The 18,878-nt window shown below is 40.9% G+C and overlaps 1 protein-coding gene and 1 pseudogene across 1 annotated transcript in view; both read right to left on the reverse strand.

The window, feature by feature from the left end:
* The window catches only part of tmem235b (transmembrane protein 235b), a 110,102-nt gene extending 97,106 nt beyond the window's left edge, over positions 1-12,996 (reverse strand). The window contains exon 1 of the mRNA XM_068058366.1: positions 12,816-12,996. Coding sequence (XP_067914467.1) covers positions 12,816-12,996 — 181 coding nt within the window. The remainder of the gene's footprint in view (positions 1-12,815) is intronic.
* Positions 12,997-14,817: 1,821 nt separating this feature from the next.
* On the reverse strand, positions 14,818-16,144 carry LOC137384510 (heat shock cognate 70 kDa protein-like; annotated as a pseudogene).
* Between the last annotated feature and the right edge of the window lie 2,734 nt (positions 16,145-18,878).

Raw genomic sequence — 18,878 nt, forward strand, 5'->3', positions numbered from 1 at the left:
GGAGCACGGCGGGAGCAGAGAGAGAGAGAGAGGAGCACGGCGGGAGCAGAGAGAGAGAGAGAGAGGAGCACGGCGGGAGCGGAGAGAGAGAGAGAGGAGCACGGTGGGAGTGGCGCAGGAAAAAAAATCGAAAAATGACATCAGAGTGATATCACAATCAACAGGGAGAACATGGAAACAGACAGCTGCTGGGGTGACTATACAGGTAAGCTTTTAATTTTAATTTAATTTAATTTGAATCAACCATAGCATCAAACATCACAGGCAAGCTGGTAGGTGATTGGTTTGGGAAGAAGCTACCTGTTTAGTGAGTATCTGGTCAGTGATTAAGGTCCATTCTAATCCTAATGTTTAAAATAGTAAAGGAACTAGTGGTAAGCTTAATAAAATATATATTAAAAAAGGAAAATAAAATAAATAATTGAATAAAATAATTAAGTAGTTAATTAAAATACATTAACGATGGTAGGACAGGTGATGTGTCACAGCTGCAGCATGTGGGAGCTCTGGGAGCCGTTGTGATCCAGGGCAAACACATCTGCAGTAAGTGTTTGCGGCTGGAAGAGCTTCGGCTCAGAGTCATTGAGCTAAAGTCCGAGTTGCAGACACTGCGACACATCAGAGAAGGGGAAAGTTACCTGGACAATTTGTACCAGGAGGCAGTCACACCCCTTAGGATAGGGTCTTCTGATTTGGTCAGTGGTCAAGGACAGGAGAGTGTGGCTGCAGCTGAGGCAGGTAAGGAGACCCAGAGGGCAAGAGTGCAGGAGCCTCAGCCTTTGTGATTGTCCAACAGGTTTGAGGTTCTTTCAGCTTGTTTGGATGAGAGTTGAGGCTGCAGGGTGGATGAGCAACCTGACCATGGCACCATTGGACAGGAAGCCATTCAAGTGGAGGGAGAAAAAAGGAATGCAGTGGTAGTAGGGGACAGTATAGTTAGGGGGATTGACACTGTTCTCTGCAGCAAAGAGTGAGAGTCCAGACAGCTGTGTTGTCTGCCCACTGCCAGGGTTCGGGACATCTGCTCAGGGCTAGAGAGGAACTTACAATGGGAGGGGGAGGATCCAGTCCTCATGGTCCATGTAGGTACCAATGACATAGGCAGGACAAGGAAAGAGTTTCTGCATAGTCAGTATGGGGAACTAGGCACCAAATTAAGAAGCAGAACCTCAAAGGTAATAATCTCTGGATTATTACCTGAGCCATGTGTAAATTGGCATAGGGCAAATAAGATTAGAGAAATTAATGCGTGGCTCAAAGACTGGTGTGGTAAAAGTGGGTTCCGGTTCGTGGGACACTGGCGCAAGTACTGGGGAAAGTGGTGGCTGTACTGTTGGGATGGTCTACACCTGAAGCGTGCTGGGGCTGGTGTTCTAGCAAGCCGCATAACTAGGGAAGTAGAGAGGGTTTTAAACTGAATAGTGGGGGCAAGGGATCAAATTTGGGAAGATTTGGTAAATCAAGGAGTAGAGACAAGGCAAGAGAGAAAGGTATTAATATGGGAAATGATAAACAGACTGTGACAGGAAGGGACAGAGCATACAAATCTAAGAGTAAATCAACAGATAAGGCTAGAGGTTACAAAAATAATAAAAGGACAAAACTAAAGGCTCTGTATTTGAATGCACGTAGCATTCGAAACAAAACAGATGAACTGAGAGCACAAATTGAAATAAATAAGTATGATCTGATAGCCATTACAGAGACATGGCTGCAGGACGACATAGATTGGGATCTGAATATTAAAGGATACATGGCCTTTAGGAAGGTCAGGAAGCTAGGAAAAGGTGGAGGGGTAGCTCTGTTAATTAATGATGGTATTAGCGCAATAGAGAGGGATGACCTAAGTTCAGGAGAGCAGGATGTAGAATCAGCTTGGGTAGAGATGAGAAATCATAAAGGCAAGAAGTCACTTGTGGGAGTGGTGTACAGGCCACCTAACATTAACCACACTGTAGGATGGGGTATAAAGGAAGAAATAATGGCAGCTTGTCAGAAAGATACAGCAATAATTATGGGGGATTTTAACCTACATATAGACTGGAAAAATCAGATGGGCAGAGGTAGCCTAGATGAGGAGTACAAAGAACGTTTTCAGGATAATTTCTTGGAACAATACATTCTGGAGCCAACCAGAGAGAGCAGGCTATACTAGACCTGGTATTGTGCAATGAGATAGATTTAATTAATGACCTCATAGTTAAGGCACCCCTAGGTAGCAGCGATCATAATATGATTGAATCTTACATTCAGTTTGAGCAAGAGAAGAGTGGGTCCAAGACTTAGTATTTTAAACTTAAATAAGGGCAATTAAGAGGGCATGAAAGCAGAGCTAGCTAAAGTGAACTGGCAAATCAGATTAAGGGATAGGTCAATAGAGATGCAGTGGCAAACATTTAAGGGGATATTTCAGAATACACAGAATAGATACATTTCAACGAGAAAGAAAAATTCCAAGGGTGGGACCTGTCATCCGTGGTTAACTAAAACAGTTAAAGATAGTATCAAACTTAAAGAAAAAGCCTATAATTGCACAAAGATGGGAGGCAGATCAGAACTTTGGACAGAATATAAAAACAGCAAGGAATGACTAAAAGCTTGATAAGGAAGGTAAAATTTGAGTAGGAGCGAAAGCTAGCTAGAAATATAAAGACAGATAGTAAGAGTTTCGATAGATATCTAAAAAAGCAAAGAGTTAACAAAGTGAGCATTGGTCCTATAGAAAGTGAGTCTGGAGAATTAATAATGGATAATAAGGAGATGGCAGATGAACTGAACAGATATTTTGCATTGGTCTTCACTATTGAGGATATAAGTAACATCCTAGTATTAGCTGTACATCTGGAAATAGAAGGGAGGGAGAAACTCAAGAAAATTACGATCACCAGGGAAGTGGTACTGAACAAATTGTTGGAGCTGCGGCCTAACAAGTCCCCGGGTCCAGATGGACTTCATCCCAGGGTGTTAAAAGGAGTGGCTAGTGAGATAGTTGATGCATTAGTTATAATTTTCCAAAATTCCGTGGATTCGGGAAAGGTTCCATTAGATTGGAAAATAGTGACTGTAACTCCTTTATTCAAAAAAGGAAGGAGACAGAAAGCAGGAAACTACAGGGAAACTATTAGAAGCTATTATTAAAGACGGTATAGCAGGGCATTTAGAAAAATTCATGGAAATCAGGCAGAGTTAACATGGTTTTGTGAAAGGGAAATCATGTTTAACCTATTTATTGCAGTTCTTTGAGGGAGTTACATGTGCTGTGATAAAGGGGAACCGATGGATGTATTGTACTTAGATATCCAGGCATTTGATAAGGTGCCACATCAAAGGTTATTGCAGAATATAAAAGCTCATGGTGTAGGGGGTAACATATTGGCATGGATAGAAGATTGGCTAGCTAACAGGAAACAGAAAGTAGGCATAAATAGGTAATTTTCTGGTTGGCAAGATGTAACGAGTGGTGTGCCACAGGGATCTGTGCTTGGGCCTCAACTTTTTACGATTTATATAAATGACTTAGATGAAGGGACCAAAGGTATGGTTGCAAATTTTGCTGATGACACAAAGATATTAGAGGAAAGTAACTTGTGAAGAGGACATAAGGGGGCTACAAAGGGATATAGATAGGTTAAGTGAGTGGGCAAAGACCTGTCAAATGGAGTATAATGTGGGAAAGTGGGAAATTATCCACTTTGGGAGGAAGTAAAAAAAAGGATATTATCTAAATGGTGAGAGATTGCAGAGCTCTGAGATGCAGAGGGATCTGGGTGTTCTAAAGCATGAATCGCAAAAGGTTAGTATGCAGGTACAGTACGTAATTAGGAAAGCGAATAGAATGTTATCATCTATCACGAGGGGAATTGAATATAAAAGTAGGGAGGTTATGCTTCAGCTATACAGGGCATTGGTGAGACCACATCTGGAGTACTGTGTACAGTACTAGTCTCCTAGGAAGGATATAACTGCGTTGGAGGTAGTTCAGAGAAGGTATACTGGACTAATACCTGGAATGGGCAGGCTGTCTTACAAGGAAAGATTGGACAGGCTAGGCTTGTATCCGCTGGAATTTAGAAGAGTAGGAGGCGACTTGATTGAAACATATAAGATCCTGAGGGGTCTTGACAGGGTGGATATGGAAAGGATATTTCCCCTTGTGGGAGAATCTATAACTAGGGGTCACTGTTTAAAAATAAGGGGTCACCCGTTTAGGAAAGAGGTGAGGAGAAATTTTTTCTCTCAGAGGGTCGTGTGTCTTTGGTATTCTCTTCCTCAAAATGCGGTGGAAGCAGAGTCTTTGAATATTTTTAAGGCAGAGGTAGATAGATTCTTGATAAGCAAGGGGTGGAAGGTTATTGGGGGTAGGTGGAAATGTGGAGTAATCAGTTCAGCCTTGAACTTATTGAATGGCGGAGCAGGCTCGAAGTGGCCTACTCCTGCTCCTAATTCATATGTTTGTATGTCTTCTTGCCTTTCTGTGAGGAAAAAAAATAGTTGGCACTTAGACATTTTACATCATCTTGCTGTTACTATAACAATATGTACTAAGTTTATAGGCGAGGGTGAAACATTGCTTTTAACATGATCCAAGTAATCACCATTGGCACAATGCATGTATGTGATCATCATTACACATACCCTGAGCATCTGAATCATTACAAATAATCAATATCACCCAAGCCATAACTGAATCTCGCCTGATGATGTCCCTTATGCCATTCTCCGAAGGAGCTTCATGGTTCATGAACAACAACAGTTAATGTACATTGTTGCCTGTAGAACGCTGACTTTTTCTTCACAAAAGGGTACAACACATATGGATTGCAAGGCATAATAAATTACAAAGTGAAATTCCTCAACAGCTACAAATCCCGAATCAGAGACTCACCTCTATTTCAGTTCATAGAAAATTCACATTACGTGTCTTTTCTCTTATACTTGCACTAATTATGGATAAAATTATTCTAGTTCATGAAATTAACCACTAAACAATAACTAACATCTTTTACCTCCTTTTTTGCTATTGACATGAATAAAAGCAAATGCGTGCCATGCCCATATGCCATGTTCCGCGATTTCTGGTCAAATGTTTTCTTGTTCACAGAAGTGTTTTCTTTTGAACAAAATTATCTCTCATAGGTTTAAAAAGGGGAAAATTGCAGACATCAAAAATGTGTACTGAAACCAGACAGCCAGTTTCTGAAATGTTTCAGCTCATGGTCTGCTTTCAACTGATACAATAAGTGTCAATTTACTCACCCCAGGTCCAATAGCCAGGATGGCCCCTATTGATATTGAGAACGTTGTGGGTCATAGCCACTCTTATTGGCAGGGCTGTTGGCAAACCACTATGATGAGGAATTCAGGCTCTCGGCCATCGCTTGGCTGGGGACACAAGGCACTCTATGGGTAGGAGGGTTTTACGCAAAGCAACTGTGTCCTGGAGCTGGAGGCTAAAAATGTCCCCAGTCAGGCTTTGCAGTTAGAAGTACAAGCAAATCAATATGCATGGATAGGACACATGGTTTACTATTTTCTCCAAATTTTCAAAGAGAAAAGTGACATTGAGTGGAATTTGCTTGTGTTTAGTCTATGTTCACTTGCTGTCTGTGAAATAAATTCACTTAGCAATTCATGTCTAGACTTGTCTCACCAAGGCTGTTGAAAAGATTATGGAGGTGCACATCAGAGCATCTGTGAAAAATATAATTCAGATCATCTGGCAGTCATATTATTACACTCCAGGGTTACATTATTGTATAATTAGATATTGGGCAAGACAGGCACAATTTTGAATACAAGATGATCAGACCACTAACAGAAGTGCCTATAACCGAGAGAATATCTAAGGGTAGACTCAAAACTTATAACACAATATAGTTATACAAGATAGTTTCAAATCAGATCATATGCTGACAGGTAAGGTAATTATCCAGACCTAGAGATTGCTAAAAATAAAGAAAATTATGACTTTGACTCATATTTGGCAGCCTTCTTTGAATTGGAATCCTTCCTTATAATGAGTATGAAACACATCATTGAGTCTGGTGGTAAATAACTCCAATAACAACTGGATCTCTGCTTATTACTGGATACCCTTTACACCTGTCAAGACTTTCTTATTCTCTCTCACACAGTGACTATAATCTACCAGACATCATCAGTAAAACTGGCCATTCATGCTTTGATCTTGCTGCTGCTCATCATATTTGTTCACTCTAAAACTGTATTTGCCCGCTATATGCTATTTATGACTATCAATTGTACTAGTCAAAAATGAGTTAATAATTTTACAGTAGGTGTTATTAAATTGGCTGCTGTGTCTACATTAGTATTAGCACATCAGGCCTCAAATTAAGTGCAGTGAGTAAGGTTGCATGGAAATAACCATGTGTTACAAAACAGGAGGTACAATTAAGTCTGATTTAACACACTCTCACTGCATAAAGACTACATTAGACCCCTAATGGTTACCTACCTCTCAATCAGATTCTGTAGCTGTGCCTTGTATTAGCTTTCCTTGATGGAAGAAAATGAATTCTGATGCCATCACTTTAAACAAGCTAAGGTTCAGCTCTTGAAATGCAGGATGTAGAAGCAACTAGTGTGATTCAGCCAGTATCAATGTATTGTGTACTCAGGGATTCTGTTAGCCATGTTAAACTGGCTGTGTGGGTTTATACTTCTCTTTTCACGACATAATGGGGAGATGCTCCATCAGTTAATTGTATTATTTTCAGATTGCATTTTAATAATTTCTTAATTCCAAACATTTTAAAGGAGGAGACAGATGTTGGAAAGGTTTAGAAAGGGAATTCCAGAGTTTAGAGCCAAGACATTTTTTAAATTCATTTGTGGATGTGGACATCACTGACTAGGCCAGCATTTGTTGCCCATTCCTAATTGCCCTTGAACTAAGTGGCTTGCTAGGCCATTTCAGAGGGCATTTAAGAGTCAACCACATTGCCATGGGCCTGGAGTCACATGTAGGGCAGACCAGGTAAGGATGGCATGTTTCTTTCTCTAAAGGACATTAGTGAAACAGACCGGTTTTTTACAACAATTGACAATGGTTTCATGGTCACCATTAGACGAGCTTTTAATTCCAGATTTATTAATTGAATTCAAATTTCATCATCTGCCATAGTGGGATTCAAAGCCTGGGCTCTAGATTACTAGTCCAGTGACATTACCACTACGCCACTACCTCCCCTAGAGAAAGCACAACCACCAGAGATGGGGTAAGAGGAGATAGTGATGCATAAGAGGCAAGAGTTAGAGGAATGCAGAGTTTTTTGAAGCATTGCAGAGGTGTAGGAGGTCACAGAAATCGGGAGAGGGTGCATCCATGGAGGGAACTTGAGGATGAGAATTTTTAAATCAAGAAAATCAAGAAAAGTAAGAGCCATGTTTTTATTGTGGGGATAAAAGGTTAATCATTATGCTGCACTTTATGGCTTAAAGTGATTATTTTAACAAAAAACATCATCGTGCATGAAATAAACCTATTCGAGTGGTATAGCTACACCATGGTTATAGATAATGCCTTTGGTTCAAGGAACAGGTTTTAAAATGGTGACCATTATTGTTTCTAATATAGCTGAATTGTTCTGAATGTGCTATTGGAAGCTTTTTTTATCATGAGAATCAATATCCAAAAAATTGTCTTAATTCTACACATCTTAAATTAAAGTTTGTTTTAATGATGATTTTATTGACAAAATTATAGTAAAAAAATCCATTCATCACAAGATCTGTCAGAAAAACACAAAGACAAAAAGCATTCCTTCAGTTTTATACGAAAATTTCTTATTACTTTTTTATTCCAAGTGGAAACGTGCTGTTTTTCCATTAAATGAATATGGTTCACCATTTCTGCATTTCTTTTTGAACATGCTTATACATATTTCATGCAAATTGATGCATAAAACTTGAACATGCATATACTGAAGGTGCAAAGAAAAAAATTTTTAAATTGCAAAAAAAAATCCAAAAATGCGATAATTCAGTTAGGTCTATTTTAATTTTTTTTAATGTTCTATTGATACATAAATTCAATCGATGTATTTTATTTATTATATGTGCAAATTATGCATTCTACTAGAGACACACGGCAATTTGCCATGTATTTGGTTTAGAAATGCTGAATTTTCATCCTGGGATTCCCAATAGTTTTTTTTTATTTATTCATTCTTGGGATGTGGGCATCGCTGGCTAGGACAGCATTTATTGCCCATCCTTAATTGCCCTGGAGAAGGTGGTAGTGAGCTGCCTTCTTGAACCACTACAGGCTATGGGGTGTTGGTGCATCCACAGTGCTGTTAGGAAGGGATTTCCAGGACTTTGACCCAGCGACAGTGAAGGAATGGCGATACAGTTCCAAGTCAGGATGGTGTGGCTTGGAGGGAAACTTGCAGGTGGTGGTGTTCCCATACATCTGCTGCCCTTGCCCTTCTAGATGGTAGAGGTCGGGGGATTGGAAGGTGCTGTCGAAGGACCCTTGGTGTGTAGCTGCAGTGCATCTTGTAGATGGTACACACTGCTGCCACTATGCAGGGTGGTGGAAGGAGTGAATGTTTGTGGATGGGGTGCCAATCAAGTGGGCTGTTTTGACCTCTATGGTGTTGAGCTTCTTGAGTGTTGTTGGAGCTGCACCCATCCAGGTAAGTGGAGAGTATTTCATCACACTCCTGACTTGGGCCTTGTAGCTGGTGGACAGACTTTGGGAGTCAGGAGGTGAGTTACTCGCCTCAGGATTCCTAGCCTCTGACCTGCTCTTGTAGCCACAGTATTTATATGGCTACTCCAGTTCAGTTTCTGGTCAATGGTAGCCCCTAGGATGTTGATAGTTGGGGATTCAGTGATGGTAATGCTGTTGAATGTCAAGGCGAGATGGTTAGATTCTCTCTTGTTTGAGATGGTCATTGCCTGGGACTTGTGTGGCACGAATGTTACTTGCCACTTATCAGCCAAAGCCTGATTGTTGTCCAGGTCTTACTGCATACGGACACGGACTGCTTCATTATCTGAGGAGTTGCGAATGGTACTGAACATCATACAATCATCAGCGAACATCACCACTTTTAACCTGAAGATGGAGGGATGGCTCTTACTTTTCTTGACTTAATTTTTTAGTCTTTTTGCATGATAATGCGAACCAACTAGAAAAATTGGGAGCCGCAAATGAGATGTTTAAGAGCTGCTTGCAGTTTCAGAGCCACAGGTTGCAAACCCATGTTCTAGGTGATTAAGGTTGAGTTATTGAAAGGTGCTGTCGAAGGAAGCTTGGTGAGTAGCTGCAGTGCATCTTGTAGATGGTATACATTGCAGCCACTTTGTGATGATGGTGAAGGGAATGAAAGTTTAAGGTGGTGGATGGGTTAATCAAGCAGGCTGTTTTGTCCTAGATGGTGTCAAGCTTCATAAGTATTGTTGGAGCTGCACTCATCCAGGCATGTGGAGAGTGTTCCATCACACTCCTGACTTGTGCCCGATAGGTGGTGGAAAGTCTTTGCAGAGCCAGGTGGTGAGTTGGTGACCACAGTATACCCAGCTTCTTTACTGCTATTGTAGTCACAATATTTATGTGGCTGATCCAGTTAAGCTGCTGGTCAATGGTGACCCCTAGGTTATTGATGGTGGGGGATTTGATGATGGTAATGCCATTGAATATCAAGGGAAGGTGGTTAGACCCTCTGTTATTGGAGACTGTCACTGCCGTGAACTTATGTGGCATGAATGTTATTTGCCACATTTCAGGCTAAGCTTGGATGTCGTCCAGATCTTACTGCATGTGGGCATGGAGTGCTTCATTATCTGTTGGACAAGCAGTCTGACAACACAGAGGCAATGGAGAGGTTAATCGAGGTGGTGCTGAGGTTGAGCTGGGTATCATCAGTGTACATGTGGAACCTGATATCATCGTGTTCAGGGGATGTTGCCAAGAAGCAATATATAGATGAGAAATAGGAGGAGACCAAGGATAAACCCATGGAAGATTACAGACAGAACAGTGCAGTACCATCTGAGTAAGGTTATTATTACCTTTAAAAAAACCTTCCAAAAGCACTACGTAACCAGCAATGCCTGCAGGAGTATGAAGGCATGGATTAGAAGAACATCAGGGAGCTGCCCTCAGTGAACTCTAATATCACTAATACCTTAATTCAATGAATTCCAGATTCAGATAACAGCCAAGACCATCACAGGCGGGATTAGAAAGTAAAAAGGTAAGATGTATTTTTGCTCTAACATACTTACAGTGAGACTACAAGAACATAGACTGGGTCTTCAATAATCACCTCTGACTGCTCCCAGAACCATTCTGTGCTACATGAAATCAGGAAAAGTGATGAACTTTGGATTTACTTCAGCGCTTGGATGCCTAGTTTCTTTCTTTGTAACATGACTGAAGATTTCAGTTTCAGAAGGTACAATTGAGGGTACCATTTTCCCTGGATAATTTAAGCACTATATAGCCTCCAAAGTGGCCAAAGGGGTCTTGAGCTGCAACCCCAGTTTAGTCCATCTTTACTGCAAGATGCCATTTTGCTAAAGGAGTTAAATGCGTGCTGGGAACAGCCACCTGTAGGATTGTTAAGGCTCTGATTTATAATTAAATTGGTGCTAACACTCATTAAACAGGTTGTATGGCATTTCAGTGGCTGACGCTTCAACTAATCACCTCTTCCACTCTTCCTGTAAAATGCACCTTAAAACTTACTTCTTTAATCAAGGTTTTGATCACGTGCCCTTATATCTCCTTATGTGACTCCATGTCAAAGTTTGTTTGATATTGCTCCTGTGAAGTACCTTGGGATGTTTCACAATGTTAAAGGGTGCTATATAAGAACAACATATTGCTGGTGTTACAGTACTGTGGCAGTGGTGGACACCTGGTTTGAGGGATTCAAACATGGATTTCAGGAAAGATAGGCACTGATTTGGGAGGCAACAGCACTTTCAAGGACTTTGGAGAGGAAAGGAAGTCTGAAGATAGGGTGGCAGTTTGCAAGAACAGAGGGATCAAGTGTTTTTTTTTTGTAAGGAGACAGGTGATGGCGGCAGATTTGAAAGAAAAAGGGACAGTATCTGAGAAAACAATGTCAGCTAACATGGAAGCCAGCAAGGAAAACTGGGGTGGTCAGCAGTTTAGTGGGAATGCGGTCGCAGGAGCAGAAAATTGGTCTTATGGACAAGATGTACTTGGAGAAGGCCTGAGGAGAGATAGGAGAGAAAATAGAGAAAGATACAAGGTCAGGACTTGGGGATTAGGGAATCTAGAGAAATTTGGCCCTTTAGGCTTGGAGAAGGAAGCAACAGAGGCCTCAATCTCAGTGATAAATAAGTCCGTGAGCACCTCATACATATTGTTAGAGATGAGGGTGGAGGAGACGAGGAGAAGGGTTAAGAAAATGGTTTGCAGTAGAGAAAAGAAGCCAGAGGTTATCTTTGCATTCCAGGATGATCCTGGAATAATGCACAGTTTTGACAAGAGCTGGACCTGATAGTGCTTTATGTGCTCCAGTCAGATCTACTCCCAATCTGAGAATGTTACTGAGGGTGGGGGAGGCTGTGTTCATTACACATCAATCCAAACCAGTTATATTATCTTCTATTTTGCTACAGATGTATCAGAACCATAAACATACTGGCAATAGGAGGGCGTGTAGGGATTAACTGGAATCCAGCTCAGATTGCTGTCCAGATCTGCAATGCTAGTCGTTTTCCTGGTCTACACCGCACCGTTATGCTAAGCCTTGTTGTTTCAATGGAGTCCAGCTGCTATTCAGCAGTGGCTAATGACCCAAAACTTTACCAGCAAATGCATTCTAGTTGTTTTATTGCTTGTTCCCATGTGGCTGGGGGGTGGGGGGGAATTCGTGCTTTTTTTCCCTCTCACAGCGGTGACAATATGTCGCCTGTGTTAAAAAAAAACAGGAGAATTATTGCAGCAGCATTCGTGCGCTCTGTGAGGGGCGCAGTATTGGGCAAAGGTCAATGCCTTCACAGTTCTTACAGTAATGTCTTGGGTGTATCTAAACCAGCTCAACAAAACAGGTGCCCAGTCTCCTGCGCCTTACAGATGGTCATTTGCGCTTTGTTGAAACTGGCAGAGCCGTTCCCCATTATCTGTCAGTGATTATGACAGAACTCTCATTCTCAAAATGAAGTTCGAGATTAACACAGTGCTGGCTTTATCTTGAAATGTATTTACTTTTATTTTTAGAAATATTTTAGACTGTTGTTGCGATTGCTGTTGTAAAAAAGAGTTGTGTTCATCCTCTAGAAAAGGTAATTTTGATGTAAAAAAGAAATAATGTTGAACAGCGTTTGAATTTCAATATCTGAATTTAGACGGTGTTACTACCCCGGAATACCAGCTGAAACCCACACTAATTTCTGGAGACTACTGACTATTTTTCTTCCCTTGTATCAATAGCATCGATTGCATTACAAGTACACGAGGAAAATGGCATGAAAGGTCAGCTCCAATAGCAATGAGAAAGTGCGGCACCATATAAGGAAACTGATGAGAAGGTTTAAGGGAAAACCAACACTGGCAAACAGTATACTGTACCTGTCCAAATTCTAGAAAATAAAAAACAGTCGAAATCCGGATGAGATTGTCGTTTGCGGCGACACACAGAGTCTAACAAATGTCGCTATAACTGATTACGATAGAGTCAAAACCAGGATTAACCTATAGAAAATGTTCAATAGTTTATCATTCACAATGTTTCATCAGCTGCAATCTCTATGAAATAACCTAACTGCCAGCTTGATGAAGAATCGCTGGACTCTGTCGATTTCCCTACCTTCGCAAATTCTCCAGAGCCCAGAATGGGAGTTTAAATCTTCCCAATCCTCTCCATAGTTATATCTGGAGTTTGAAACGTCGATGATATACCAATAATCTGTGCCAATCGCTACCGCCAGAAACACAAAACTTAAGAGTCCTGTTAACCCAGCGGTCACGCAGACTGTTCCAGGAGTCATCTTATTACAAATATCGCTCACTATGTCAGGCGAGATCACTTTGTTGTGTTGAGTCCTCCCCTTTCTGCATTTTCCTATCTGTGCTCGCACAACCATCCTCAACCATCTGACTGGTCGTTTTTCTAATCGCAGTTACGGAAGATATAACGAGATGGGAAACAAAGCAACACTTACTTTAAAGGTGGGGGGGGGGGGGGGAATTGTACAGCTGCAGTTGGATGTAATATCCCCTTCGTCCCCACCCTCGGTCATATGAGTTTCATCCACAGGTATTTGGACTCTTGCATTATAATTATTACTCTTTACAGTGTCAAGTTCAATTTCCAAGGCTTTGGCAACCAGTTCAAAATAAAGTAAGAAATGCTGGAATCACTCAGCAGGTCTGGCAGCATCTGTGGAAAGAGAAGCAGAGTTAACGTTTCGGGTCAGTGACCCTTCTTCGGAACTGACAAATATTAGAAAAGTCACAGATTATAAACAAGTGAGGTGGGGGTGGGGCAAGAGATAACAAAGGAGAAGGTGCAGATTGGACCAGGCCACATAGCTGACCAAAAGGTCACGGAGCAAAGGCAAACAATATGTTAATGATGTGTTGAAAGACAAAGCATTAGTACAGATTAGGTGTAAATACACTGATTATTGAACAGCAGCAAGTGCAAACCTGAAGAAAAAAACCCTGAAACAAACAGTGGGTAAGCAAACTGAACAAACTAAGATGAAATGAAATAAATGCAAAAAAAAAGATTGTAAAAAATGTAAAAAAGGATGTAAAAAAAAAAGAGAAAGAAAAGAAAAAAGGAAGAAAAACTAACTAAAAATGCCGCAAGCAGGACCCTGAGCTTCCGGTTGCTTGCCATTTCAACACTCCCCCCTGCTCTCATGCTCACATCTCTGTCCTGGGATTGCTGCAGTGTTCCAGTGAACATCAACGCAAGCTCGAGGAACAGCATCTCATCTACCGATTAGGCACACTTCAGCCTGCCGGACTGAACATTGAGTTCAATAATTTCAGAGCATGACAGCCCCCCATTTTACTTTCATTTTTAGTTAGTTTTTCTTCCTTTTTTCTTTTCTTTCTCTTTTTTTTTTACATCCTTTTTTACATTTTTTACAATCCTTTTTTTTTGCATTTATTTCATTTCATCTTAGTTTGTTCAGTTTGCTTACCCACTGTTTGTTTCAGGGTTTTTTTCTTCAGGTTTGCACTTGCTGCTGTTCAATAATCAGTGTATTTACACCTAATCTGTACTAATGCTTTGTCTTTCAACACACCATTAACATATTGTTTGCCTTTGCTCCGTGACCTTTTGGTCAGCTATGTGGCCTGGTCCAATCTGCACCTTCTCCTTTGTTATCTCTTGCCCCACCCCCACCTCACTTGCTTATAATCTGTGACTTTTCTAATATTTGTCAGTTCTGAAGAAGGGTCACTGACCCGAAACGTTAACTCTGCTTCTCTTTCCACAGATGCTGCCAGACCTGCTGAGTGATTCCAGCATTTCTTGTTTTTGTTTCAGATTTCCAGCATCCGCAGTATTTTGCTTTTATCAAAATAAAGTAAGATCCTTGAGGTTTTTGCCTCAGGCACGGGACAGATGGTTGACCCACTGACTGCAAACAGGTTACTTTGCCATATTCCTGCTGACTATAATACATCCACTATACCGATCGCGCGAATAGAGCTCCTGAACCGCTGGTACCGGCACAGGGAGCAGCATCAGAAAAGCTGCCCCAGCCCTCGGTACAATTGTTTGATGATAGGGTTACAAATGTCATCTGTTGCAGCTCATGTTCTTTCTTTAAAGTGGTCTGGTTCTTGTCTCACCTGCTGATCACTATTACATTCGTCCAAGCTTTTTTTGATACATTATCATCTTCAAGTTTTCCCTTAATGGCCACCATGTTGAAGGCATGGGATTGCAAGTATTTTAAGAGTCATCTTTCCGTCGATGGTCATCGTTACACTCAAATTTTTCAGCCTCCTGGACTATAACTTCAACTGAACATTCAACATTACTGAAGACACGTTTGTCATTTGGAATGGTGATCTTTCCTTTCCTAATGTTCTTCTCCACAACACATTGGCACTAATATCAAAAGGTATTTCATTTTGAGGCACATCCCATAGAGGAAGTAGAATTTCAGTCAGCTCAAACTTACTCAGCAAATTGTCATCCATGCCCTTGCCTTTTCAACCTGAAGCAGCAGACCAGGTGGTTGTCAGAGCAGGCAGTAAAGATCCAAGTTTGCTTTGTTGGACTGGTCGTGTTACATTTGATTAGTGTAGTCAAACACCACTGGCAATCTCAATTCCCAAGAATGGCGTGATATACATCGGCAGTAGATCCTGCACATTATCTGCCCTGTCATCAGACAGTTGCCTCATATGAATCCTCATATGATGGATTTTTATCTTTAGATATCTTCCAATAAAGAAATCCTGGAGCAACTACTGGATTTTAGAAAGATGAGGGATCCACCAAACAACAGTGTCATAGATTTGCATTTTGTCAAGTTTGGCATCTGGTAAGGATTTCTCTGCAGGGTCAAATGTACCACAAAATACACCATTAAGTTCTTCAAATCTTACCCTCCTGGTGGAGATATGGAAACCAATATCCTCATCGAGAGAGTCAATCTTAATATTAACCTCCACTTGGATGACAGGGTTGTGGGCAGAGCAACAGCACTTGCTGTCAGCCTTATCCTGTATTTCCCTTTCAATTCTGCAATTAAACAGTTGCCTTTGTGGTTGTCCAAGTAATAACCATCAAGATGGATGCCACTAGCCTTCAACGTTACTGCAAAAATATCATCTTGAGTGGTCAAAATAGCGACATCAAAAGTATCACCAGCTAAGTCAAAAATAAGCACGTCTCTGAGACCAATTTTGTTCATATCATAAGCAATAGCCGCTCCAGATAGTTAATTGATTATATAATGCACATTGAGGCTAGAAATAGTACCAACATATTTGGTGGCTTGCCATTGAGTCATCAAAATGAGCACTGTGATAATTACATTTACAACTGTCTTTCCATGGTAAGTCTCAGCAATCTTTCATCTTATTTAACACTAGGGAAGAACATTCTGGGAAAAAGCAGTATTTTTTCAGATTTGTGTTCAACCTAGACCTAAAGACAGCCATCATCATTTGCACAAGTGAAAGACCAGTTCTTCAGGTCAGGGTGAGTTTGTGTATCTTTAAACTGTAGCCAGTAAGACCATTGGCATCTAAGATGGTTTTGGTTGAGTACATCATCACCTGCTTATTCAGGGTGAAAAATCTGATTATTATCTTCCTCAGTAACTAAGATGAACCATTTATGATCAATAAGAAAATTACCATTTTTACCAAGCCTGGCATTTCTCAAAAATGACAAATTTGAATTCCATTAACTATTAGCACATTTGTACAAAAAAGGGTGCCATAATGTAACTGCAGTTTATTTTTATCCTGTACATATATCTAGTTCCATATCTGTATTTAATATATCGGTGATCATTTTTGTCTGAGATAGTTGATTACATTCTCTGATCACCATCTGCAGCTCACAAAGAAATCAGACTCTAGAGAACTGGCTGCCTCTTGGCACAAACATTGAGTTACAGCTAAGAAGATTTTAGGTATTAGAAAAGAATGAGCAGCAATACCTACAGAAAAAAAATAGTTACTGGGTGGGCTTGTTTAGAAGCCTAGCCATCTTGCACCAATTTAATCAAAATAGTTGATGCTTTGCTTGACCTTAATAGTCATAATGTATTGCATCCAAGGAATACAGTTCTGCAACTTCTGCGAAAAAATAAATCTAAAGCATGACAAACATCCAATTTCTAGGGCATCTCTCCTGCCAATGAAAGTTGTGTGAAACCAACTCTTACCAGCTTATACTGCACTTTCAAAAGATATTTCACCCTTCCTCAAGGCATTGTCACATACCAAAGTACTTTTATGTGTATAAACAGTCCTACAAAATTAATTCAAGTTGGTGTTTTACATGCAAATCTAGATGGCTATTCACAGAATATATCAGTTTAGCCAAATCATGTCCTCACCAAAGAACCACAGATCCATAGAAAGGTTACGGCACAGAAAGAAGCCATTCAGTCCATCATGTCTGCGCCAGCTGAAAAAACTAGCCGCCCAATCTAATCCCACCTTCCAGAACCTGGTCACTAGCCTTGCAGTTAACAGCACTTCAGGTGCAGGTCCAGGTACCTTTTAAATGAGTTGAGGGTTTCTGCCTCCACCACCAATCTGGGCAGTGAATTCCAGAAACACACCACCCTCTGAGTGAAAATGTTTTTCCTCATGTCTCCTCTAATCTCTCTACAATAACCTTAAATCTGTGCTCCCTGGTAATTGACCTCTCCACGAGGGGAAACAGGTCCTTCCTGTCTACTCTATCTAGGCCCCTCATCATTTTGTACACCTCAATTAAGTCACCCCTCAGCCTCCGCTGTTCTAAGGAAAACAACCCTAGCCTATCCAATCTTTCCTCATAGCTGCAACTTTCAAGCCCTGGCAACATTCTTGGAAATCTTCTCTCTACTCTCTCCAGAGCAATTATGTGGTGTCATTATCCTTCCTGTAATGTGGGGACCAGAACTGTACACAATACTCCAGCTGTGGCATAACCAGTGTTTTATAGAGTTCCAGCATTACATCCCTGCGTTTGTACCCTATACCTCAGCCAATAAAGGAAAACATTCCATATGCCTTCTTCACCACTTTATCTACCCGTCCTGCCACCTTCAGGGACCTGTGGACATGCACTCCAAGGTCTCTCACTTCTTCTACCCCTCTCAAAATCCTCCCTTCTATTGCGTATTCCCTTGCTTTGCCCTCTCCAAATGCGTTACCTCACACTTCTCCAGATTGAATTCCATTTGCCACTTTTCTACCCACTCAACCGAAACATTGATATCATTCTGGAGTCTACAGCAATCCTCTTCTCTATCAACCACACGGCCAATTTTTGTGTCATCTGCAAATTTCCCAATCATGCCTCCCACATTTAAGTCCAAATCATTAATATATACCACAAACAGCAAGGGACCCAACACTGAGCCCTGTGTAATGCTACTGGAAACTGCCTTTCATTCACAAAAACATCTGTCAACCATTACCCTTTGTTGCCTGTCGCTGAGCCAATTTTGGATCCAACTTGCCCCATTCCCCTGTATCCCATGTGCTTGTATTTTTCAGACCAGTGCGCCATGTGCGACCTTGTCTAATGCCTTACTAAAATCCATGCAGTCTACATCTACTGTACTACCCTCACCTAACATCTAATTATGCACCTTCCACCAACAGTCATTGGCTGATTTTTTAATTTTGCTAGCCTAAGTTGCGGAGCCCAAGTGTAGCAATTTAGTGGGGATGGTAAGCATAGTGGTAATGTTACTGGATTTGCAATCCAGAGGTCTGGACTAATGTTCTTGAGACAAATCCCACCACAGAACTGGGGAATTCATATTCAATTAATGAAATAAATCATGAATAAAAAGCTAATATCCGTAATGGTTAACCATGTCCAATTGGATAAAAAAAAATGGCTTAGGGACAGAAAACAGCGGGTTGTTTTTCAGACTGGAGGATGGTAGACAGTCATGTTCCCCAAGGGTCAAGACTAGGATCACTACTTTTTTTGCTATATGTAAATGACTTGTATCTTGGAATAGAGTAGAATTTCAAAATTTGCCGATGATACTGAACTTGAAGGAATGGCAAACAGTGAGGATGATATGAACCGCTTGCAACAGAACATAAATAGTCTAGCAGAATGGGCAGACACGTGGCAGATGGAATTTAATACAGATAAGTGTGAGGCGATACATGTTGGCAGAAGAGATAGTGTGAGGCAGTATAGACTTCATCG

Source organism: Heterodontus francisci, chromosome 26 (assembly GCF_036365525.1).
Source record: "Heterodontus francisci isolate sHetFra1 chromosome 26, sHetFra1.hap1, whole genome shotgun sequence".
Lineage (NCBI taxonomy): Eukaryota > Metazoa > Chordata > Chondrichthyes > Heterodontiformes > Heterodontidae > Heterodontus > Heterodontus francisci.